General features: G+C 40.9%; 1 protein-coding gene across 1 annotated transcript in view; it reads left to right on the top strand.

Moving 5' to 3' along the window:
* Nucleotides 1-325: 325 nt before the first annotated feature.
* Nucleotides 326-25265, top strand: part of PLEKHG7 (pleckstrin homology and RhoGEF domain containing G7) — a 32859-nt gene continuing 7919 nt past the window's right edge. The window contains exons 1-15 of the mRNA XM_032107852.1: nt 326-494; nt 623-1365; nt 2547-2569; nt 4736-4774; nt 7807-7934; nt 9217-9257; nt 10904-11002; nt 12052-12201; nt 14204-14299; nt 16507-16602; nt 19706-19880; nt 21805-21920; nt 22696-22789; nt 23240-23319; nt 24570-24729. Of these exons, the coding sequence (XP_031963743.1) occupies nt 625-1365; nt 2547-2569; nt 4736-4774; nt 7807-7934; nt 9217-9257; nt 10904-11002; nt 12052-12201; nt 14204-14299; nt 16507-16602; nt 19706-19880; nt 21805-21920; nt 22696-22789; nt 23240-23319; nt 24570-24729 (2038 nt within the window). The 5' untranslated portion in view covers nt 326-494; nt 623-624. The remainder of the gene's footprint in view (nt 495-622; nt 1366-2546; nt 2570-4735; nt 4775-7806; nt 7935-9216; nt 9258-10903; nt 11003-12051; nt 12202-14203; nt 14300-16506; nt 16603-19705; nt 19881-21804; nt 21921-22695; nt 22790-23239; nt 23320-24569; nt 24730-25265) is intronic.

Raw genomic sequence — 25265 nt, 5'->3', positions numbered from 1 at the left:
CAAAGAACTAAGATTATTTATGGATTAATCAACAGATAAGTTTCTAATATAAGTAATTTTCTTCATTATTTGATTACAAGATATACATAAAGTTTACTACAAAGTACTTTTCAGGCTGAAAAGAAAGCAAGAGCAATGAGACATACCTTACCTGAGTGTTCAATTTGTATTTGCTTAAGAATTCAGCAAGAAATTAGTATTTGTACATAAAGAATTTTGCAACAAGTCCTGAGAGCAAGTGACTTTATTTTTATCCCACATACAGCAGTGCTACAATCTCATTTATTGATGGGGGAGTGGCAACTGGAAATCAGGCGGCTGCAGTACCAGATGAGCAGCGTTTCTAAACACAGTTACTCTTTACCATCTAATTAGTTCTACTGACTGATGCTGACACTGCTTGCACACTCAAAGTTAGCAGCTGTTCAAACAGCTTGCCAAAATTGGCTCTTGAACCTGTTGAAACCTGTATTTAAGCAGGATTCAATGCGAAGGTAATGGTTTCTGTACTTGTGCATATATCTACATTGCTTTGTTTGGATATTTTTTCCATTTGCATATTTTCCCATTTAAAAATGTACATGGCAAGTTTGTAAGAGCTGTTTGTGATCACGTTTCCTAGGTATGCATAGATATAAATCTTTGTGCTGCAAATTAAGAATGCAACAACCAAGCTCTGATTATTCTCCAGACCTGGTCAAAGAAACCTGCGCCAGAGTGGAACTTCGAGATAGGGAAGATGATCTCCATACGGAAAATGCTGCTTTGTCTGGAAGCAGCAGCCCAGAAGTTGTCTTCAGTTCCTGTGAAATGCAGACAGTACCAGTCTGTATGGCCACCACCTTGCCTCCAGGCGACTACATTCTCAGACGAGGTTACACAGGGTCTTCACTTCTGAGGCTTCCTACAGAGGAGTGCATTGGGATCCACCATGCGCCTTTCCAGTTCGACCGCCATGCTCGGGCCAGAATTTCCACTTCTCCTACTTTAAGGCGTCTAAGGATGGCCTCTGCCTCACAAGCACTGACACTTCAGGACTGTTCTGACACAGCTCAGCTGGGGAATCAAAAAGAATACACTGGCTCTCTCCACCACATTTGTAAGAGTCCACCTCGGTGCATTACAATTTCCTCCTTGTCGCTGCCCTCTTGTGTCCATGCAAAATTGTTGTCATCCAAAGCCAAGTCTGAGACAACTACAGCAGCTCCAGAGTCTGATGTACCCAGATCAAAGCTTCCAAGCCAAGAGGATCCTCTCAGCAATAGCAGTTCCAAGGAGCCACCCAGAAACTCTTGGAGAGCCAACTCCGCTACGCTTCCTAAGAGACTCCCCTGCCCAAGCCCTACACTTTGGGTAGGTGTCCAGGTAAGAGGAATAGGGGGATGCAACCTCTATTTCAGTCTTCCATATTCAGTGTTGGTTCATCGTGGCCCAGTGCACAAATAAAACCTCAGTTCTTAACCTGAACTGCAGCTTGGGCCATGATCCTTTAAAACAGCAGACCGACTTCTACACTTAACAGGAAGGGAGATTTTTCTTTCCAAGTCACCAAGAGACAGCAGCTCCAGCCTTGTCCCTTGGTGACCAGGTTACCCTAGTCCACTCCTGTACATGGCCACTCCTTCCCACCTCTGTCTACTGACCCTGGTAGGCCAGTACAACTGTTGGTGGGGATATGGAAGAACAAGACTAAGTGATTTATCCTGTTTAGGATTGGGTTTTAGAAGACTATTTTCTATCAACCCATTCTTTAACCCTTCAGCAGGATTACTCCTAAGACAGGGAAGTTGTCTATTCTGTTTTACTGAATGGGATTAGTAACCCTAATAAAACCAAGAATTAAGTTGGTTGAGTCAAATTTAACGTCTGCTACTACCAAAGGAAGAGGTATCATCCCCTTAATTTATTTCCACTTACCTAGCTCTGCCACTCACAGGCACCCCTCCCTTCCTATGTCCAGCTCCATAAACAAAGAAACATTTGTGCAATCTCTTCTGAAAAAAAGAAACCCTGGTCCAGAGAGCATAAGCATCAGTAAAGAGAAATAAACAAGGGAGGAGCAAACCCTGTGTCTTTCAAGGGCAGGAAACTACCATTCAGCTCTACAGAGGGACAAAAGGAGAGGCTTTTTGTACAAGCCAGGTTTGCTACTACATCTGCTCTCAAAGACCTTCCATTATGTGCAGAGGCAGCTAAATTCACACACATGCTTGACTCTGTCCCTATGCAAACTGGCTACACACACATTATACCAAGGGTGGATGGTGTCAAAGAGATGTAGAGTTCTTCACTAACTGGTTAGTTTTGCACAACAAATCAAAAGCTATTTTCCTCCCCCCCTCCCCCCCCCTTCAAATATAGAAAACATTCTGGATATCAAATGAGTTCTCCTTGCTCCACAACAGTGAATTAGTCAGCCTATGCCCAAGCCTATTCCACTATCATTAGTACATTTCCCTTTACAAATGAGTTCTTTTTTCACAAAAAATCAGAATTGCTTGCTTGCTTTCTGACCAAGTAACTAAGAATATCTCACTTTCTTTTAGGAGAGCGGACTGCCCATGCAAAGGTATGCACATATTTGCTTTATATGATTCTAAGCTTGACACTCCTACATTTTTAATGAATTTACTTCACTCTAAGGCAAAACTGAACATTGAGTCATGTATACATAACTCAACCTTAATTTGTAGATTTGCTATGTGAAATGCCTGTCACCAGCTCCCTAAATTTTTTAATGAGATTTTCTTTCTCCCTAGCATGTTTAGCTACATTTCATGCAAATATTTCATCCGGATCATCGGGGAGCTTTGCACTAGGAACTAACTGCCAAAAGGTCTGGTTGTTTGGCTTAGCAGCATCAAATTTCAGCTTGAAGAATGTGAAATATCTCAATCTTGAGTGACATTCTTCAAAAGTTTGTGTAAGGGAGAGGGAAGTAAAGGAGCTAGCAGAACAGCTCAATATTGTTCTCATACATGAGCGAAGCAGATCTAGGACTGCTACTGGACAGGGGGATTGTTATAACTACAAACTAAGAAGAGTATATAGAAGACATGGATTTTATAAGTTAGTGCCAACAAGACAGAGCGTTGCATACTTATATAGACCTGTGCAATGAACTGGATCAAGGTCTTACAAACAATTATCAGAAAGTAAAAGCTCTATTAGAAATTATTTTGATTATGATATGTTTCTTTAAGATGTTCAAATGTTTACAAAAGGGAAAGAAAGTTTTATTTTCTCTTCACACAACAAGGAAGCAGGAGATAGTACCTCCCTTAATAACCACTCCTCTCTAATTGATGGAGTAGCGCTCACTTTACTGCATGATCCCCTCAAGGATGTTTGCGACTGTGTGGTTTGGAGCAGACTGATATAGTCTAGGAGCCTCTACACAATGCAGTTCCCTAGATGATATTCAAGAGATGCATGCATGCATCTGAAATTACATGTTCACTGTAGAAGAGGCCTCCTAGATGTTCTGAATTGCCGCAGTTTCCAACCCACTCTTTAGCATTTTGAATTAACAAAGGAGATGGAGAGAGAAGGGGAGGGAAAGATCTTTTCATCTGGGTGTGACAACAAGTGATCTGTACCTTTTGTGGGAAGAGTCTGCTCTGATCCAACTCAAAACAGGAATACATAAACATATCTCACTGTCAGTGTGAAGATTTGCATGATGTGTAACAAACTTCAGAGGAGAAATTTAAGATATTGAACACAGATGATTAAACAGGAGAACACTGAACGTTTAGTGTACGCACCTCTTGGTGCTGCTCACCTATAGTGGCTTCAGAGGGAAGTCATTATATGCCAGCTAGAATACTGGCTTTGGATTTCTATCCAGACATCTTTTAAAAATCAAGAAATCACAATCCAAGAATTTTTCCATAGGCACCAGCAGGAAGGTTGTCAAAAGGTGGTTCAGATGTTGTATTATGAATTCTATCTAGATCACTATTAGAATGTGCAAAAATATATTTTAAAAGCACCAGTTTCTGCTTTAATTGTTTCTTGTCAAGTTTAATTTGGTCCAAGGTCTGGGTTAAGCCTGTATTCAGCTCCTCCTTTACTAAGATCATTAGTCTAACTCCTTAACAGCTAATCCCTTCTTCTCACAGCCAGAAAAACTGTTGAAATGTCAGATTATTCTCTCCATCTAGAAGCACATTAGGACAGTTGGCAACCCTTCTCCAAGACTGACTTACATATTGTCCTGGGTAAAATCATACCTCTGTCCTTCAGTTTTAATGAACATCTCTTCTCCCTGCTCCCAGGCTGTACTTTCAAATAAACTTCATTAATGCTCCCATGCTCATTTTAAACAGCCTTCCCACACACAGTCCTCAGTCAAGAATGCCAGCACATCTCTGTCAGCATGGCAACTTGCTGAGCTGATGCTGATTAAAGAGAACCATCCAAAATTAATAAAGGGCAAGAGGGCCAGCACAGAGAGAGGTGTATGTGGTGGAGAGAAGGTGCTAAACCAACACTGCCATGGAAGAAAAAATTATTAAAACAAAACCTCGAGTTTACTCTGAGCTCATTTTCTGCTTGCACTATTCAGCATTATCAGAGACTGGGTGGAAAACTGCATTGCACTATTTCCTACAGCAAATCAGCTAATGAAGAGTCTTTGCAGTAACTGCCAAGACAGCTCATATTCAATGCCTTGAAGGAGCTGGGCTCATCTATCTTGAAGTAATCCTACTCCTCTTTTATTGTTTCACAGAGCTGTAAAGTGTCACGACACCACAGAATCACAGAGTAGGTAAGGTTGGAAAGAACCACGGTGAGTTGTCTGGTACAACCTCCCTGCTCAAGCAGGGTCATCCTGAGCACATTGCACAGGATTGCGTCCATTATACTAAACCTAATTCCTTATGCAATCCTATAAATATTTTACTCTTGACAATAGGTCATTTTCCATGCTAACTTTTTGAATCAGGGAGTCCAAATGCCCTCCCTGAGTGGGTTGGGTAACAGTGTGACCACCTGGCAGCTATTTCAGTACCGTGACCATCCTATCATATTTACCTTAGTAACCCCTTCTGTTGCTTTTTATTCACATCTAGTGGATATTCCTTTAAGTAATATATCTGCTATTTAAGTAAGGTGATCTATATAGATGTCTGTTCCCTAGGATAGCTAGTTAGGCTAAGGTTATGGACAGATGAAGATACTTTCCATGCCTTAGAAGTAACTATATATACAGGATATTTATTTTGCCAGACCATGACATGCTTCAATGTCTCTAATAATTTTCCATAACTTTGCCACGCAAATCTATGACATTATCATGTTTCAAAAAACACGTGGGTTTTAAGGAGGAATTATTGCAGCTGATATCTCTTCAGATTGCCTGAGTTTGTCCCTAAAGCACAAGCATTTCTTTCACTCCATCACTGGATTCCTCTGCTCCCAGTAAGTAAAAGAAACAAAAACTAAAGGAAAAAGCAAAGCTACAGAGTCTGAAGGCATGAGAAGATGCTAAAATATTGCAGACTTAAAGCTTAGTAAATTTTATTACACAGCACTTCAGTAATTTAATTTCTCCAGAAAAAACAACAGAAGCATCTGATGTATCTAATACGTCTACAGGCATGAGGCCAGGAAACCACAGATACCTGTACTTTCATCTCTGAAGCATGAGTGTGTAATTTAGGCGTGCAAGCCATGAATCAGCCCAGGCTTGTCAGATTGCAAAGGTATACTGTGGACAGACACCCAAGTGATCTTGCCATGCCCCCACATTTCACAGGCTTGTGCACCCATGTGAAGAGCTTGTTTAGCCATATGTGTGCCTGAAGTTCAAGGCCTTTTTGATCTGAGTAAATAATGTCATTTAACTCAGTTACAGTGAAACTGTGTTTCCATTATTAGCCTTCATAAGCCACCAGCCTGCAGCTTCAAATATATTGTGAAAATAGTAGTAGGCTAGATGCTTTAAAAATCAAAAATACACTGGCAAAATTTTACTGTGAAGCCAAGCTGAAATAAATCTCCTGAATTTCCTAGTACAGTAATAACATTTGAGAATTTTTCTTGTACTATATTGCAGCACCTCACTAGTATAATAGCCCGGCTGCCCAAGAGATTGCATCATGGAATCAGTAGAGGTTTCAGTAGCATCTTAACACAATCATTACAAACACTGAAAATTTGCACTGGGTAGCACTCAGTGCACGTCTCGGGAAGGTACTCTTGCAAGGAGTACTCCTCTCCCTTGCACTGGTGTGGGCTTGCAGACAGCCAAGAAACAGACCCCCCACCCATTAAAGCTCTCAAAGCACATGCTGAGGGTTCAATTTAATGAGAAACCACAGAGTTTCATTGTAGATCCTAAAGCCAAATAAATAGATCCTATGTTCCCCATTCAGTAGGACTAGCAGAAAAAGTTTCAAAGAACTCCTGAATTGCACATTGTAACCTCTTCAACACATAGTTTTTAAGCTCTGATATGTCCATGGTTCAGGTGTTAAAGTCCCAGGCCTGGCCCTCCTGATAGCCTCTCCATTGTTAGCTGCAGTTTTCATCTATACCATTCAATTGTTTAGCTAAGGCAATTGCAAGCAGTGTCACTGTCAGGCCATAAAAAAGGTACAATCTCCATGTCTTACTATACATATCAAATCCTAGTTGTCTACCTCAGAGCTCATCTGTCAGTTGATAAGTTGTCAAGTAACTATTCATGCACTTAAGGGAAAAAATATACCAGCCAGGTTTCACATCAAGTGTGGCAAATGGCTGGATATTCAGAGTAAGGTAACTGCCTAGACAAAAAAAGATCTCATTAAGAATCATGCTTAGCTGACCAAAAAATACCATGCACAATAACTGGTGCCTGAAAAATAGAATTTTTATATATGTACATGCACTTTGTGCCTCCTCCCTACTGAATTACTGACCCTTTGAGCCCTAATGCAGTCTTCATGTACCAGTCAAGTGAAGGCAGCACAACAATAGCTGCAGACACCGGTCCCTTTGCAGCATATGCTAACACAATTCATGAGGTATCAGTGCGAGTTATTAGCAAAATCCAAAAAGGTTTTTAATATGCACCAACAGTTTCCGTATGTGAAAGCAAGCAGCCTCTAGCACAAACACGCTGTTGGATACAAAATGCCTGTGTCATTTTTCTTGATGAATCGAGATCCTGGACAATGCTCTCCGTTAGGAACAACAATAGTTGGAAAGAGACATTTGTTTTCGATCAGTAGGGCCACTGAGTCATATTACATTCAAAATATTTGAAACAGCAGAAAAAAATGCCAAGAATATTTAGAAAGAAAATAGCACAAACTAGCCAAAAGGTTAAATACTTTTTTAAAAACCCAACATTTTGACTGTTTCACTAGTGTGCTGTCTTTTCTTGAAATCACCTGAGTTACAGGAAGGTTAAAAGTAACGACAAGTCACATATCAGCTAAAAACAGGATTTAACTGCTCCTTTGGACTCCACTGCCAAAAGGTAGATTCTAAAATCCCCACTCAGTTTTTGTCTAACCTCAGAAGAGACGAGGAACTTTCCATATTTAAATGCTCTAATTATTTATTATCATGAGGCAAGACATGACCATAAGAACCTTTATCTCAGCAACAATGTGGAGTTGGAAAGATAACTGGATATTTGCTGTCAGTCACTGAAATTCTCTACTTGTTGTTCTTTTAACACTTATGTCATAGTTATTGTGATTTGGTGTTTTAGCTGATTCCCTCCCGTATCAGCAAGGATCCCTTCAGAAGTTTCCTCTGCAGCTGCAAGCAGACAGAGATGACGTGTGTTGTTGTTGCATCTCACAGATCAGCCGAGCGCAGGCGTAGCTCCCTGGTAGTGAGTCTGCCGGGACTCGAGGTGTTCCCTGGAGACCTCCTGGTGTCAGACAGTGCCATGGACTACCTGCCCTACTCATCCTTCCTGCTCAGTGCAGGTCAGACACGGAGTGGGGTTTGCTCCTCTGAGCCCAGCAGAAGCCAGGACTGGAACATGCGTGTGTGTGGGATGGGAGGGAGGATGTATACAATGAGGACATGAGGTGGTGCAGATTCTGTGCGGCATCCTGTCACCCCACACTAAAGTGATTGCATTGCAGATTTTTAAACTCCTCCTTTTATTTTTCCTGTTTTTTCCCCCTCCATTTTACTGTTGAATGCAAAATCCAAGTAGATGACAGGGTAGGACATAGATCGCATTGCTCCTCCACAGGCTAGAAGCAACCAGTGCGCTGGTCAGGATCTCCATCTGCAAGCAGCTGAGTTACAATTTCCTACCTCCACAGCTTCAAGCAGAGAGAAAAGTGGCCCATGCTGCCCTTTGCAGTAGTGTTCTCATCACAAGGGTAGGAGACCCAACTCATGGCTAGAGGTTGCTCACAAGACCTTCCAAAACTGAAATGCAGACCTGCAAGCAATTTCCACAAATTGCTATTGTAAAATAAAGTATAGTGTGTGGTGTGATTGACAGAGACCAAAGATCCTGGTGGCCAGAGATCAAAAGTTTCTCTAAAAGCCAAGGTCACAGCCAGCATTTCCATGACAGCAAATAAGCCAGCCATTCCCAGAATGGCCAAGACCTTCAAAATCCAGAAACACAAAGTTTTGACTGTGATTCCCAGTCACACACCTGAAGATAGGTGCCACATGAAAACCTTCTCAGATTTCTTGCTGAACACAGTCATTCCTCACAACTCATCAGTGCATTCCTAAACCTAGATCCCCAGCTCTCCCTGTGCCTCACCAAGGACCACAAATTACAGTCAGCCTCACTGTGCCAGCCCCATGACAGATCCAAAGCTTAGGGCCTGTAGGATTGTTTATTAACTGCAGATTTAAACACCTGCATAACTCCAAGTTGTCCTAATGAGAAGGCATAGACTAATTCTTGCTTTAAAACATCTTCAAGAATTGGCTTGAGGTATGATGATTTTCCCATGTAAAGAATTGGCAATCACATACTAATCACCTGCAACAAGTAGGAGCGTTTAGCTTCATCCAAGGTCTCATCAGAGACAGTCATCATTCTTGATGGGAGGAACGCAAAAAGCTTCATGGGTTTTAAGTCTGATGCACAAACTGCCTAAACTCAAGTATTAAATATGAGCCAAGTAGAGTATAGTCTATCAAGCTTCATATAAAAATGAATATAACAATAATATAAATAACATTTTTCTTTTTATCTGTTTCCTTACTGATAACATTTGTTTTACCCATTAGAGTCCAAAAAGTCAAGGTGGCCATTTGCCAAAAGAGGAGCTGTGAGTATTTTTACCATTTTGTTTTTCCTTGCACTGATTTTGCCTTTTCCCACAACTAACCTGGGTAAAAATAGCTTCTTTGCTTTCTTGCCCTTGGAGAAAGGCAGCCAGCAGGTGAGCTGAACTCAGAGGTCTCAGGCCTCCCTATGGCTGCTTGGTCATTAATCTGCAATGAAGGTTGGGTGGCTCCAGTGCAGCCATTGCATGTGATGAACATGAAAACACAGTGCCATCGCTCCCCATCCCTGTGGGTGGCGGCAGAAGAGGTGTCCTTGGCACCAGGAGGGCAGAGTGGGAAGGGCAATGAGAGCAGGGGCTCTCTTACAGGGCGTTCAGGGGCGGCAACAGGCCCAGCTCAGCTCCCCAGGGTAAGGAAGCACAAGGTGGACAAGTCAGTTGCATTGTTGCTCTGACCATCCTGTATCCTCTATTTTCTGCATGCCGTAGAGCTTTGGAGAATGCGACAAACTCCCACTCACACGGAAGGGATCTAAGCTTTACCTATAAAAGTAGCTTTCCAGGACACTTTCTTAGGGGTGTCTTGATAATTTTTCCTCCCTAAACATGTAAGTAAGAGCAGTCCCTTCCCAGTATTTTTTGCATTTTATCAAAGAATAATTTGTGCATACGAAACAAATGCAAGTACTCAGACTCTTATGTACAAGAGTTCCCTCTTCCTACAGCATTTGAAGGAGCATGACCTAAAGCTGAGGACTTTTAAATTAATCAAAATACTTGAAATCTGCAACAAAAAGCATTTGATATTAGACAAAAGTGATTTCTGAGACTATTAAATGCCATAAAATTTAAATCATGAAGATTCATTTGCTGGTACACTGGTTCAGTGTCCCCATTTATAACTGCATTATTTTTTCTGCTCCACTTCCATCTATGTTTCAAAATTAAGAGCTGAACTTAAACTCTAAGTTTCAAATGTTATAATCAAACACGTATTTCAAAATTGGCTTGAGTTCATTGCCTGAAGTTCAGACAATAGAAATCCATGAAGCAGGAATATACTGTTCCAGAGAACAGATAAAACTTAGGCAAATACCTTATAAGTCTGTGCCCACAGCATTAAATTAGAGTTCATAAATAATGTTTAAATTTTTTTACATGGCCTGCAAAAACAAAGCCAAAACAAAAGCAATTGTTTTTATTTCATGGTCACTCACACAAACTCCTGCTGCTCTTTTAGCTTTCTGAAAGCTCATTTTACAGACACTACTCTGCAGCTGACCAAAGGAGCTTTTTGAATACGTAGCTCAAAAACTTAAAAATAAATAAATAAATACATAAATTTGTATACCTCTGAGAGGATGATGCTAAAGGAAGCAAAACATTTCATTTGTTCTGTCTTCTAAGGGTAGCCTGTTGCCATACCAATAATTTGCCCTGTCAAAGACTAGTGTATTACATAAATATGATCTTACACATCCAAGCCTAAGGCATCTACACACCCCACCCACAGCTACAAAGAAACTGCCATCACTGCCTTGTCTCTGTGCAGAAGAGCCTGGAAATATAAAGAAATCATTCGTTTAAGGGCAAACTCCTTACAGATTTGGGCAAGGCTATACAGCTCGGTAAACTTCTTAACAGTCTTTAAAACGCTGTACGAATCAGGGGTGGTTTTTTTCATTCAGCAGGGTAAAGACAAACAGAAGCAAGCATCTGATCTGGAAAATTGTCTTTCAACTGTTAAGATCATAGACTGCTGCACATATGAATTTTTCTGCTTTAAGGTAACAAAATACTCAGTATACCGTATCAAGGATACTTAAAGATGGGAGGAGGAGTTTTGTGTTCTTTATAAGCTAACATTTTTCAGTTCATTAATCTGGGTATGAGACCTTTCTGTTCAATTAATGCATAATATATGGTATATTTTTGTCATTTGAAATGGAGGGGTAAGGAGGAAACTGAGGGTCAGAGTAAGTTAGCAAAGGCCCTTAAAAACATTGGGATTTTGCCAGGGTTCCAGACTGCCCTAGATCAGGGAAGTACCACCTTCAGAAAAAGGTCTCAAGGCAACCCTCTCAGCAGCACCTACAGGTCTGGGGAAAGAAACTACAGCATCAGAAAGATGTCAAATGGAACGCAGCAACCCCATTGCTGCCTTAGGGCTGCGTTCAGAGGCAGCCACACGGAGGTCAGTGCCAACACCAAGGTTTGGCTGTAAAAGAGCCACCAAAGCCTGTCTGCCAGACAAACTAGGCTTCTGGCCCCTAGCCACCTAACACCACCCCCTCTCTGAAGAAAACCTTCTGCTTCTCACAGCAGGCTGTTATCTGCAGCTCCCCACAGACAGATGCTGAGAGCTCCTGTCAGTGCCTAACTTATGTACGAACATCTGACTTTGGAGCAGGTCCATAATGTGACAGTGGCCACCCTAGGACTAAACAAAACAATTTACAAGTAACTATAAAGACCTAGTCCTTTGGTACCTTGATTTTATCATCCAGAAAATAAGAAGCTATCATCCAGCCAATAGCAGCACAACAGATGAAATTCCTTAGCATTTGCAAGCTGCCCACTAATTTTTGATGCAACATACCTAAACAGAGACTATCATATTTTGTTGCTTTCAAATTCAGTGTGTTCATATTATTAGCATATTAGAGGAAAATGTCAGGTTTTAAAATATTTTAAAGGAATTTTTAAGCTTTCAGAAGACAAATCACTAATACTGGCAGGTGAGATTTTACCCAGGAAATGGGACATCGATTCTTTTCATAAGGTCTGAAGCAACTGATGAAACAATTGGTGGTTTTCTTTCTTCTTCAATCAATAGAGTAAATCTTGGCACGAATTTATAAATGAGCAACAGACTGAGCAGAAAGATGTCAACAGCCGGCTAGAAGTGAAAAAAGAAGCAGCAGTGTGGGAACTTTTCACAAGTGAATGCACTTACTTTCTGGATCATTTGTTGGTTCTCAAGATGGTAACGTCAGATTTCACTTCGCAAAAATAATGAAGCATTATTTGTTCTCCTGTGATGGACACAAAGCCACCTGAAACCTCTCATTAGAGGTCTTTGGGGGAATGACATAAGCACCTGGTTGTTCCTCCCATCTGGCCTGCTCATCCCGTTTCCATAGTTCCCTTTTCTGTCTTTATGATGGTATCTCTTCTTCCAAACATCACTTTCCAGTGATGCAATCTAGTGCTTTGCAATTACCATCTGACTGCAGAGCTTTCCAGGATATTCAACTGATATTCCACTAGTCCTCTCACAAACACTGTACCAAAGCCATGCTCCACCTGATGATTTCTGTACTGGACTATTCCAATTGAATATTTCTGTACTGCAAGTGTGCAACATTATATTCATCATTTAACTTCTTATAGAGCTGTGGTTAGATTATCCTGACTGGAGCATGAAAACCTCAGAATTCAGCAGACCTGTAGTTTAATGTTACATGAAAACAAGCATACTAAAAACAACTCCTCTCCCAAAAACTATATTATCTCCAATACAGTGAATTTTAAGAGCTTGAAATATGGACAGGAATATTACACACTGTTACAAGAATAGCTGTGGTATTTATATTCACCACACATCAAATGTTAATATATCCATTTAAAAGGATGGAAGGTTCCATAAACATTTTCTTATCATTTTTCTCTTACTTGGCACAGACAATTTCTGATTTTTTATTAAGTCAAAGAAAAGAGATTTGTGAAAAATATTCCATGTTGCTGAAAAGTTAGCCTGGACAATACAAGAACTTCTGCAAAGTAGAGGAAAAAAAATAGAGGAGTGGGCTGAATTCCTCCTTGGCGGGACAGAACAGGAAGGGACAGAAAACAGGATGACAGGACCAGCTATTGATCTAAGGCAGAAGAAGAGCACCTTTCCTTCTATACACTTAGTTTACAAATCTGAAAAGATTAGAAAGTGGTGAATACTGGGAAGGATGACGATAACAGCAGTCATGCAAGCTCCTTATGAGTCTGATGTAGGAACCCACAGACAAGCCTTAGCCAGCCTGTGTGACCTATGAATGATGAGCTATTCGGTCCATGACAGCTTCCCAACCTCTGCTGCTAAAGAAAGAATCCACTGCATTTGGGTAACCAGTTTTAAAGATACCTCCTTACTTCCAAATACAGAAATATTTCACTGATTTTAATGAATTGCCACAGGGACCTTTAAGACCACCATAAATCCCCTTTAAACTCTCAGGTCAACCTGGTCATGGCAACTAAAGAATTATACAAGGCTAAGCAAACACTCTCACTAGCTATTTAGTCCTGGCACCCGGATGACAAGTTTTTTCATTAATGCTTTATATGCATGAACAAAAAAAAAAAAATTCTACTCAGTAACCTATAAATTTTAAGCCTTTTTTAGATTTAGGTCAGATTCAGTACAGCTCAATCAGCTTAAAAAATATAAAATCTGAAACAGCCAATAAATAAACATGCAGTTTTCACTCAATACAGGTTAATAAAATAACCCAAAGAGATTAAAAACCTCCACAGGACCTCTACTTACCTTAATCCAGGAATATCTTTTTTTCTCATAGTAACTCTAAACAATTTAGATAGCAGCAGATGCATGGGGTAGGAAGGAAAGCATTTAGAAAGGTCATGGAAATCTGTAACTGTGACTGATGTTGCTGAGTCCTTCACACAGAGATCTGCAGGGGGCTCATTTGCCCCTATTCTGCCCAAGGGCACAGCAGGGACACAGCTGCCTCCATGGTAACCACAGAGAAACCCCAGAGACATCACTCATACCCTCTTCTGCACACAAAACACAATATTTATCCTTCAGGAAAATCAGGAAACTTTTCTCACAATGCCATCTTCTACCCTCCCTAAATCAAATGATCCTTTCATATGAATTACAGTACAAATGTTATTTTCAGGGGGAAAAATAAAATATATATTGAATTGGTACAAACAGTAATTAACATGGATTTCTTTTGGTTTTAAAGATATTTATGAACACTCTAAAATACCTCCAGAGTAATGAATTTCTCTTGGATGTGGATTTGTGGAGACTTTTCGCGAACTTAGAGGAGTTAAACAAGGTGAGTAGAAAAAGAGAAGTGTTATCAGATCAGGAATCACTCATCCCAACAAAAGAAGACAACAAACCAAAAGCTTTTATTCTGTTTCAATGCTCATATTTGGAACTTTGTTCAAATAATCCATCTTTTCTTCCTCTCTATGTGGTATATCAGTGAGGGTCAAATATCATTGCAGAGAGTGCAAATCATTCTCTTGTATCATCAACCAAAGATACATGGTATTTTAAACATGCCATGAGAGAGCTCGTTTGGTAGTTGTTTCTGAAGGAAACGCAAGTTTGAGACTAATTCTCATAAGCAGCAAACCTGTAAAGGGTTTGTGAAGATAAACTACAACACAATCTTTACAGCAAAACAGGAACCATGGCAAAATAACTACATAACAAGTCCCCTTTTGCAAACAGATGGGCACAAAGACTGTGCTGTCTACTATGCCATTCCAATAGAGCAAGTTAAAACAAAATGGTGACCCCCTCTCTCCTGCTGAGGTGTCCCTTGGCATATGTGTGAGGATCTCTCCCACACAGACTGGATGCTCTGTGCTCATGTGCTACTTACCCTGCACTGTCCAGGAGGAGAGAGGCCACAAGGCTTGGCTGTGATGTACTCCAGATCCTTGCTGCTTTTGACCAGTTGCTGGGAGACCATTTTCAGCTCCTGAAAGTTAAAAACCCCTAAGTCAAAAATAGCTTTCACATTACTTTAGAAACAAAACTATTTTTCTTAGCTTGAGGGCCCTTTTACAGGACACCTCACCCTTCATTGTAAAGTGAATTTTGGAAAGAATTCTGCAGCTGCCTTAATTGAATGACTACTCACAATCACATCACGTGCCCTGAATCAGCTGCTGAGTTCAATTTCTTTGCCTTATTGTAATTCTCTTAATAGTGAGTATCTCCCTTTTTAGCCAAAACAAGAAACCTGAGAAAGGTCTTCAAAGTAGGGACAATAAGCCAGAACTCAAACACATGAGCAAGGCACAGCTGCTCAGTCACAGACCTCACACCTGGTGAACTGCTGAATGACCAACCAGCAGGTTTTTAGCTGACAGGTTTCATCTTTGGCTTGTTGTGGACTGAGACTGTACATGCAGGCAACTACTAGAGTTCAGCAGATGTGTGGCTGTTGATTCCTTTGTTCTTGTTCAAAGAAGAGAGTGGGGTATATTGCTGTGTTCCACTTAGCTTTGAGCTTGGCTGGAGCTTGGTCATGTCTTGAGAGAATTATCTGAAAAAATTTCTGGGTTTACTTTCTAATTTTTTGTCCTTATTAATGAGGATGATAAATGATCATCTGTTATGCATACTTAAAATAGTGAATAAATGTAGGAGAAAGAAACTGCTCTCAATGCCTTTTGTGCCTTTTTTCATGCATTTTACAGCACGCATATCTTCTTGACAGCAGGCCAAATCCATGAAAAAATACATGCTGGAAAAGTTGTAAAGGTCAAAATTAAAGAATGAGCATCATCCTATAAGTATCCTTGCCCCCATAAATACACCAAACAAAGCAGTCTGCAGCTATTACAGTTTGTAGCAGTATCACAGAGGACTGATGTGCCCTTCTGGCCTAAAATTTGGCCAACAACTTAGTCCAGTCATGAATTTGTGTGAAAACAGTGTGTTCAGGACAAAAGTGTGAGCTTAGGAGCAGGCTTGCAGCCCCATCTGACTGATAAGGTAGGCACTTTTGAATCCAATATAAACATGTAAAGTTAACTTATGGGGAATATGTGACTTTCTGTAGTATTTTATAGATACTTCCTTCACCTTCAGTTGTATGAAACTCAAACTATGAAAGATGGTGTCTTCCTCAAATGACCATGAAGGCTTCCTTAATTGTCACAGCTCTGTCATACACAGAGTTTCCCACAAGATACTACTCATCCATTGTCATTTTTAATGTCAACTCATGTCAAATACAGCTGCTACCCTAAGACAAGTTTAAATAGACTAGCTAATCTTGTTTCAAAGCTTTTGTCGTAAGGCATTATCACAACGTAAGTATGTATTTGTATAGATTTGGTTTAGCTTCCGACTAATTAAAGCATTCTGGGCATAATTCTGAAGACAATTCTGGCAATGTTAGAGGTAAGTATAGGCACACATTACACTTGGAGCCTTTGGAGAGGCCAGGGATGGGAAATAAAGTTCCTTTAATCTTAACTTCCAATCACTGATGCAAATTTCTCTCTTTTTTTCCCTTAGATAAGTCTCAGTTTACTGAAAACTTTTTTTGAAGCTGCAAAGAAGCATGTCAGCAAGTCAGACTCTCCTATGGATTTCAGCTCCATACTCAGAACGGTAACATAATTAGAAGTATTCTTGCTTGTAATACAAGCAGCAGACCATTTATCATGGCATACAGGTGCTTCAGAGCAATCAGGTTAGTCAAGTCCATGCCATCTGCCACAGGCAATTTGGTCTCAGCCTCTAGTAGTTCCTATCACAAGGATGTTTTGATTTTTATTCACTGGAATGTTTGAAGCAGTCATGGAAAGGTGCTCTGTATGTGAAATAAAGTGTGGAAAGATTTTCCCTTCCTGGGGAACAGCAGCCCAGACTCTGAGGAGACTATTCCACTGGCAGAGGCAAGCTTCCCACTCTATGGAAGATGCTTCCCTGAGACCAGACCCCATCCCCATCACTGCCTCCTTGCACTCCTTCACACAGATCCTCCTTCACCCCATGGACCAGACCCACAAGTGTTTATAAGTGCTTATTAAGAGTTGGGTGGGACTGAAATTACACTTTGGCTGGGGTCAGTTAAGCAAGAGAGGCACAGCCTCAGCTGTCCTGCCACTGTGAAGCCCTGCCTGCCCTGCAACCTTTTTGGCCAGTCTGTGTGGTGAAAGAGGCAGTTGCTTGAACAGTAGTCTACAGGAGCTCTAATTCCTGCACAACTTCCCAATGCTTGTAAAGTTGGAAATATTAATGAAGACTGAAAGTCAAATGATGGACCGGAACCTTCCCTAGCAGTAGAGGCCATTAGAAAACTTCTGGGACACAATAAAAGACCCTACCTCAGTGCTAAGATTTTTAAAAGAGGAATTAAGGCTAGAGCTTGGGTTCTTGCCCCTGCAACCTCTGACTTCAGGCATTTATTGATAATTTTTTGTGTAGACAAACAAAATCCCAGACAAAGCTGCATTTTATCACGCATGACATTCAACATCTCCAACCTAAATAAGGCTATCCTGTTATTTCTAAGAGCATACTCAAATATAAAATACCATGCTACATGAAGTCATCAAAGCTGTTTCAGAAATAGTGGGTTTCATCTTCAACTTCCACATGAATTTCACATCATTTATTTCTAGTGAAACAAAGCCTAAGAATATGCCACACCTCTGCAGAGCTGTTAGAACAGTACTCCCATACATCATTTGAGCATTGTTGTGGTATTTTTACTACTTTACAGTTTCTTGCTGTTTTAACTGCCCTTTACTTTTTTAATTCCCCCTTTCTCTCTTCTTTCATTTTCCTAAGGACAAGGAAATATCAGATAAAATGCACATTACAAACTCAGAACTGTTGTTTCTCCCTTTGTCATGGTATTTTTCTTTTTTGATAAATTTCCAAACCTTTTCTGCAGTTTTTTCAGGGTGACCTCTGCCAGACACACCAGATTTATTGCCTTAATTATACCTCTGCTGTCTTCTACTTGGAAAAACTGAGACAGAGAGAAGATTTTAGCATCTACCTGAAAGTAAAGTGATGGTTCTGTTGTTGGCGTTGCTGTTGTTGTTGTTGTTGTTGTTGTCTTCAGCCTTCCTACCTTATGACAGCATTTTAACAGGAAATTAGGAATATTCATTAGCAGCAAAACTCTGTAGTAGCATTTAACATGGATTTTTTGAACTGCAGAGCCTATCACCAATAAGTCACCCTTCTGAGTGTATGTTCACCTGCATGTGTGAAAGTCCCTACTTGTAATTTAGAACAGATAAGAGGGGAAGAGCTGGACTGCATTTTTGCGGGCAGAAAATACAAACTACTAGCCTCTTCCATTCAGATGTTTTGCACATAATCCCTTGACTCAGTGACCTCCACCTTAACAAAGTGAAATTGTTACAGGAAAAAAAAGACACAAAAATCAATCCATATTGTAAATTCTCTCAAATGTTTTACTTTGGCATCAAAAAAATACCAGTAAGGGAGCATTTACCTCCCTCTAAGGCTGGAAAGAGCTATCCAGTTATGTCTTTATCAAGTTGCAGCACTACAGCAGGTTCTGTCTTTGCTGACACTGCATTAAGCAACAGCTCTAGACAGTACAGTGGTGGGGATCTCAGGCTCTGCTCTTTCTGACATCATTAGCAGACCAGTGTGTCCTGTAAATACTTAAGAATGATCCTCAAAATTACAGGCTTAGAAAGAGAAACTGAAGTAGTGGGCTTTTCTCATAGGCAGCCCAAAACTGGAAGGGCACCTCTTTATGGCAGGCAAACTGCAGCTTGGGCCTTGGAGTTTCACACTGCTTGCTCCCTGATGAGGATTTCATACATTCATACCTAGGGAAAATGTTCCCCTGTGGCAAGTAGCAGCGACCCTAAAATATAAGGTGGCTTTCAAACATAATTCAGGTTAATTTTTAAAGTTTTTCCTGAGAAAATTAGAACAGCAGATAAATAAGAGCCCTACGTGATATGATAACATGGCCACAGCATCTGGAATGGTAAGAAGCGATGCAGAAAGTGAATCTGGAGGGGCAATGCAATTCCCCCTGTAGAGAGCTGTCCTTGGTTTGCTCTTGGTAGCTGGCATAGTGTTGTAGCTTGGATTTAAGATGAGAGTAATCTTGATAACACACTGATGTTTACTTGTTGCTAAGCAGTTTGCACTAAGTCAAGGACTTTTCTGTCTCTCACCACCACCAGCAAGGAGTCTGGTGGGCACAAGAAGTCGGGAGGGGGCACAGCCAGAACAGGTGACCCCAAGTGACCCAAGGGGTATTCCATACCATATGGTGTCATCCTCAGTATATGAACCAGAGGGAAAGCTGGCTGGGGGGGGCCTCTGCTCTGGGATTGGCTGGGCATTGATCAGTGGATGGTGAGCATTGTGCACCACTTGTTTTGTATATTCTGTTATTTTTTTTCCCTTCTGTTTCTGTTCCATTAAACTGCCTTTATCTCAAACTACAAACTTTCTTTTTTATTTCCCACTTCTCTTCCCCATCCCACAGGAGGAAGTGAAGAGTGAATGAGTGGCTGTGTGGTTTAGATACTTGCTGGATTAAACTGTGACAAGAGCCTTTACATTGCCCTTGCTCTCCCTGTGTGAGAAATTCATCTTTCATTAGTCCCTGTCTCATTACAGCCAGCTAATGATGCAGAAAACTGTTTGCTACCTCCCAGCCAGAAGCAAGCTGATGCCTAAGGCAGATTTTCTTTGTCTTCAGCAGTGGTGTGAACAAAATGAACAGTGCAAGAGGTTGCATCTGCCAGAGCTGCTAGTTGCTCCTCTGCATCGATTGATGCGGTATCCCCTCCTCCTCAACAACATCTGGAAGAGGAGCACTGATGAAACAGAGAAAAGTTTTATCCAGTCACTTAAAGAGAAGGTGGAAAAGTCCATAAGTAAGTAACAAAGATTGAAAGTCAAGTATGCAGTTACAAATTAGAAAGTTATGTGGCCTTCCTGAGCATGTCCTTTGAAGTGTGAATTGGTCACGTGTCTCCGCAGAAATGCAACAAGGATGTATGTGCCTTTCCACAGTCCTGAGCCTCATTCTGTAGGGAATTATTTGGGCAACCTTGTGCTGTCAAAGCCTCTCTGAGCAATGTCACAGGACTCCCAAATCAGTGAGTCACTCGTATTTTCTCAGAATCATCTGCAGTGACAGGCAAACAATTAAGAGCAGATCTCAAATTGGAACATATCAAGAAACCTCAAACAAAGAAGTCTTTCAGTTAGATTCATGTCTAAGGAGGATTTTTTTTTAGGGCTGATCCTTAAGAGGATAAATTTGCGCTCACAAGGGGAATATTATGTCTGCGACCTTTCACTAATGACAGGGTCCTACCATGTAAAGTTGTCTCAGCTACAGATTTTCTCCAGCTATTGTGGAAAACAAGGGGTTGGTCCAGATATTAACTTTTTCCCTGCATTTTGTTTTAAGTAAATAATTTATTAATTCAGTCTTGTTCGGGGAGATTCAAGTGCATCTTTTAGAGCCTTATGACCATATAGTTCATCAGCAGATAGGTTTATCCCCCAACGGCTTCCTGCAGCCCCCACTGAAATCCAAGACAAGACAATACATCAGCAAATCACTTATCACAGCAGTCTTGACAGGGATAAGTACCAGATAGTGCTTCATTCTCATGAGCAGCACACCAGGGCCTTGAGCAACCCAGCATGGTGGCTCACTCAGAGAGTAACCCTAACCCCTGCTGCCATCCTTCTGCCCATGCTGGAGGCTGAAGGCTTGAACATCTCCTCAGGAGATGTGGCAGAGAGAGAGTTAATGCATTCTAGAGATACATAAATCTGGGGCTCCTTCTTCTTAAATAAATACTCCAATTACAGAATGACCACCTAAAAGAGAGACTGGGGTTCCTTCTCCTCTTGCCAAGTCTTACGATGCCCACACAAGGAGCGCACCTCTCTGCGCAGAACGTGTCCCATAGGAAAGTAAGATGGGTTTGTTGCTAGCCTGTCTGCTGGAAGGACAGCAGTTTTAGGTATGGCCACAAAAGACCATGGGATATCTGGAGAGTATTACTGGCAGAATAAATAGGTCCTTCCAGAAATTAGACATCTCTGGATCAAGGAAACTGAAGATAGAAGGGTGACCCCTCTTTATTCACATACACCTGACAAAGATCTGCCCTCATTTTTTGATCAGTAAATCAGTAACATAAAGAACAGTTGTAGTCCAAGCACTCCCCTTCTGGTGGGGAGGTGTGTGTCTGAAACCATTATCTGCAATACCACTCCACTCAAAAACTTGAAATTTAAGTTGCAGGTCCATTAAAACTTTCCCCATAATGGCCCTGAATCAGCAAAGACACAGTCCCCATTTTTCAGATTTTGAGGGAAGCCCACCTCAGTTAAATACTTCAGTCACTCCTGGCAACAATTCCTCTGAAATTAATTCTCATTAATTTCAACAGTCTTTTTATAAACTGTATATATGAAATGAAAAATATTTTTCTCTCGCTATACCAGAGAGTTTAGAATGACAGCACTTTTTTTAAAGACATTTTTAAGATTACAGTTTGAGTTTAATATGATTTCCTCTGTTCCCCAGACAGATTAGTAAACACAACCTTTTCATTTAGCAATTAATTTAAGCATCTTTGAATGCATGAATTGAAATTCTGCCCCTGCTGATCTAAGTAGAGTTTAGGCATTTTTTACAATGAGATCAAGATTTCATCTGGGGCCTTACACGTGAGGCACTTCGGCTTTCACTGGAGAAAATCAGTATTCAGCATCTTCTAGAAACAGGACTGCTTTTGCCAGCCCTGGCGGTAACTGGTGTTTCACACATTTCAGGGGATCTGGAAGGTAAAGTGAAATGGTTGGACAACTTTCAGAAGTTCAGGCAGCTGCAAGAGGTCATAATTTGGCCTCAGGTCTGGGATCGTGACAAAAGGTTCTTTGTCCCAGAGGTAAGCAGATTTTAAAGGGCATTTTTTTCTAAAAGAGGGTTTCATTTCCTATCTATCTTCATAGTGTGGTCTAAAGTTGGATGGTTGTCTGGATTCTAGTTAGTGGGGATGGCTCTGCTCTAACAGGAGCAGCTGCAGCCTGGGCACTGCAAGCACTGTAGCTGAATACACACAGTGCCTTGGATGACAGCATGGGTTGCTCTCAGTTAGCATCCAAGAGAGGATAATGGTACAATCCAGGAGGACTCAACCATATTTGCTTTTAGGGGACAGAATGAAATGGGATAGCTGTAAGGACTACCAGCATTTAATAAAGTAGAAATTATTTGCCTCTTTCACTTCTCAAGCTGAGCGAAAGAACTTTCCATTTACACTTTAATTGCATTACAAAAAATTACACAGCATACCTGGGTGTGCACATTTCTGCTGTAGTTACCCCTTTACCCAAACAGACAGATTTTAAGCAGCACTATGGTAACATCAAGTGGGTCTCCTCTCAAGGATTGTGTCTGTTCACATACATGGCTGCAAAAACTATTAAACTCACTTCGGAAAAGTAAAACCCAGCTTAACATTTCAAAAGCATAAACACATCTAAGCAACAGCACTGCTGAAGAAATACAGCCATGTTCAGTTATCAGCTGTGTGATGTATTCAGCCTGAGGTAAGAACACACATATGCTCATCTTGTTTACCTGCTGGTTGCCTCCCAGTTCATCATCTATTATGCATGATTCCCCATTTTCTCTCTCTTTCTCATTTTTTTGGGGTCAAGTGTTTGAAGCAAAACTTAAGAGAAAACAGCAGTGAAAACATTTTGTCTTCAGTGAACAGACTTCTCCTTCATGAAGGGCGGCTGATGCTAGCAGGTAATGTCCCTGAATGTCCTGGTGTCCAGAGATAGCTTAATATAGAATTATACATTGTTATGGCAGGTCCAGAATGAACCTTTGCAACAGCATTTGGACAAGTGCAGGAAAGAAAAAGCAACTGTACAGCTTTTCAGAGAGAGACTGAGATACAGCCAAATTGCCAATAGGATGAGTAGTATGATTGTTTAAGGTCAGTTTTCCTGGCAGGCAAGCAATGAGATAGCTGCTACAAGGTACAAGTTTAGTAGCCAAAATGACTGCGACATATGATTTAGTGCATTTGAGAATGAAGACTGGAGGACAAGTTGTGAACTATATTGGAAATGAGGCTTCTTTGTTAAAAGCATTCTGTAAGGTGCAGCGATTCATAAATGTGACTCATCTTAGAAGTAGCAATTCCTTAAAATAATCACACCATAAAAGTGATTTTTTTGTTTTCCTTCTCAGAAAGCACAAGACTCCTTGACGTCTACCTCTTCTTATTCGATGATTTCCTACTAATTACCAAAATTAAACGTAACAAAAAGGTAACGATGTCTAGAGATATAGATGGTTGCAGTTGTTACGTTTCTTAGCTTTTGGATGGATTTTGAATGTACTTTGGAAGATTGATCTAATGATAAAAATACAGGATGACTAATCAGCATGAAGAACAGCTGATACTTCCTTATGTAAACAGCAAACCATAACACTGATTCAATAGCCTACTCCTAGGCTCAGTATGGTACAGGAACACTATTACAGGCAGAATTTATATTACAAGACCTTACTATCTTCCTGATGTTGTTCTGATGTGCTGGATTCCCAAATCTCAGAAAAGTTTCAGGAATGTAAGATTTTTTCTAATGGTCCCTGCAACCTGAGAATTTTTTATTCCAGAGATATCAGAACTTTTGGAAAGAAGAAAAAAAGTTAAAAGGAAAAAAAACAGGGAAAGGCTAAAACTGATGGAAGATTGGCTACACTTCTAGTTGTCCTCTCTTTGCCTTGATTTCCCCAAGTTTAAAACTGAGATATAATGATTCCTCTTAAGAAAATGTTTCTTGATGAATGATTCTATAGAGTTCTATAGATGACAAATATCTGTATTTAGACACCAACAGAAGACCTGAAATTCCTAAAACTTCCATGTATGAGTGCATCTAGCTTATTACATTTATGAAACTGATGTAAACTGAGTCTAAATGGACCTGTGATAAATCTCCTGGGTTTTTTTTAAAGAAGCAGGTGTTCTGCTTTAGAAAGGTGATAGAGAAAGCATGCAGTCAGAGGTTTTAGACTAGCAGCACCATCCCTTAGCAACAGGGGTGGTGAAGGAAGCAGAAATTCAAGAGACCTGGTACCCTTAGGCAAATCTCTTTGAGGGTTGTCCCACGTACACGTGTCGGTGAACCTTCTGTGAAGGGCTGCAACTGAGCTGGAGCTCTGGGAATTCTGTCTTGTGCATATACAAGAGGGGAGATGGGGAAACATAATTCCAAGGAATGGAGAAAAAAACCTGCTATTAAAATAATGAGGGGAAGGGGAAAAATACTTTTGGAATGCCTTTGACTGTTTTCGGCTTATGGACTTGTGTGTCTATTGTAGCTTTTTAATGCAAGGTGTGACCTTGCAGGAGAGCTCCAGGTACCAGCCAGTTTTTCTAAGATTCCTCAGGCAAATAAGATGTCTGTGTATCTTTGATAAGGGAAAGCACATAATTTAGAGTTGTTTAGTCCCTATACTTCATGAGCAGATGGCAGACAACCTGCTAACCAACTTAATTTTCTATTCCCAGAAATACGGAGGCTCAGACACCAGCTTAATCCCTGTCTGTCCTTCCCTCACTCCTGAGCTGCAGTCCTTCATAAGAGAGGGGGGACTTTGCACAGTCCTAGACCAGCCCATCCCACTAGACAGACTCATACTGAAAAACGTTGAACCCGTCCACATTACAGGTATGTGCCTGCATACACTTGAATGCCTGCATAAACACCATGTCAATGCACTGTGTGTGGTAGCGTAAGGACAAGCTGCTGTTTGCCCACAAACCACCCTCAGGTGCCTGGAGTGCAAACACTGGTGCCTCAGCACTGCCTGGCTTCACAGCTCTGCTCCTGCTGTGAGGCATGAGCTACTGCCTCAGACTTCACAGCCCGCACCCCCTGCTGCCAGCAGTGACTCACACACACACCAGTGACTGTCACATATTATCCATTCACCCCAAAGGAGGTATCAAGACTCCAATGACTTCTTTCTGACAAGCCAGGACTTGTCCTAACTGTCCTAATACTCTCTATCAGACCCCAGGCATCCTTCCCAAGAACATTTTCAATTCCATACTAGTTATGCAGCATTTTTTCAGCTGTACCACTAGATTGTTCTCCTGGGTGTCCTCCCACATACACAGCAGCCATTCTCAAAGAGGCTGGAGAGGAGATTTAACTCCTGCTACTGCTCCTACTCACATCTCCACCAGCTCTTGAGAGGATGG

The sequence above is a fragment of the Corvus moneduloides genome, chromosome 4 (genome assembly GCF_009650955.1).
Source record: "Corvus moneduloides isolate bCorMon1 chromosome 4, bCorMon1.pri, whole genome shotgun sequence".
Classification (NCBI taxonomy): domain Eukaryota; kingdom Metazoa; phylum Chordata; class Aves; order Passeriformes; family Corvidae; genus Corvus; species Corvus moneduloides.
Note: the sequence above shows the minus strand (reverse complement) of the source record. Positions and strands in the feature narration are given on the sequence as shown.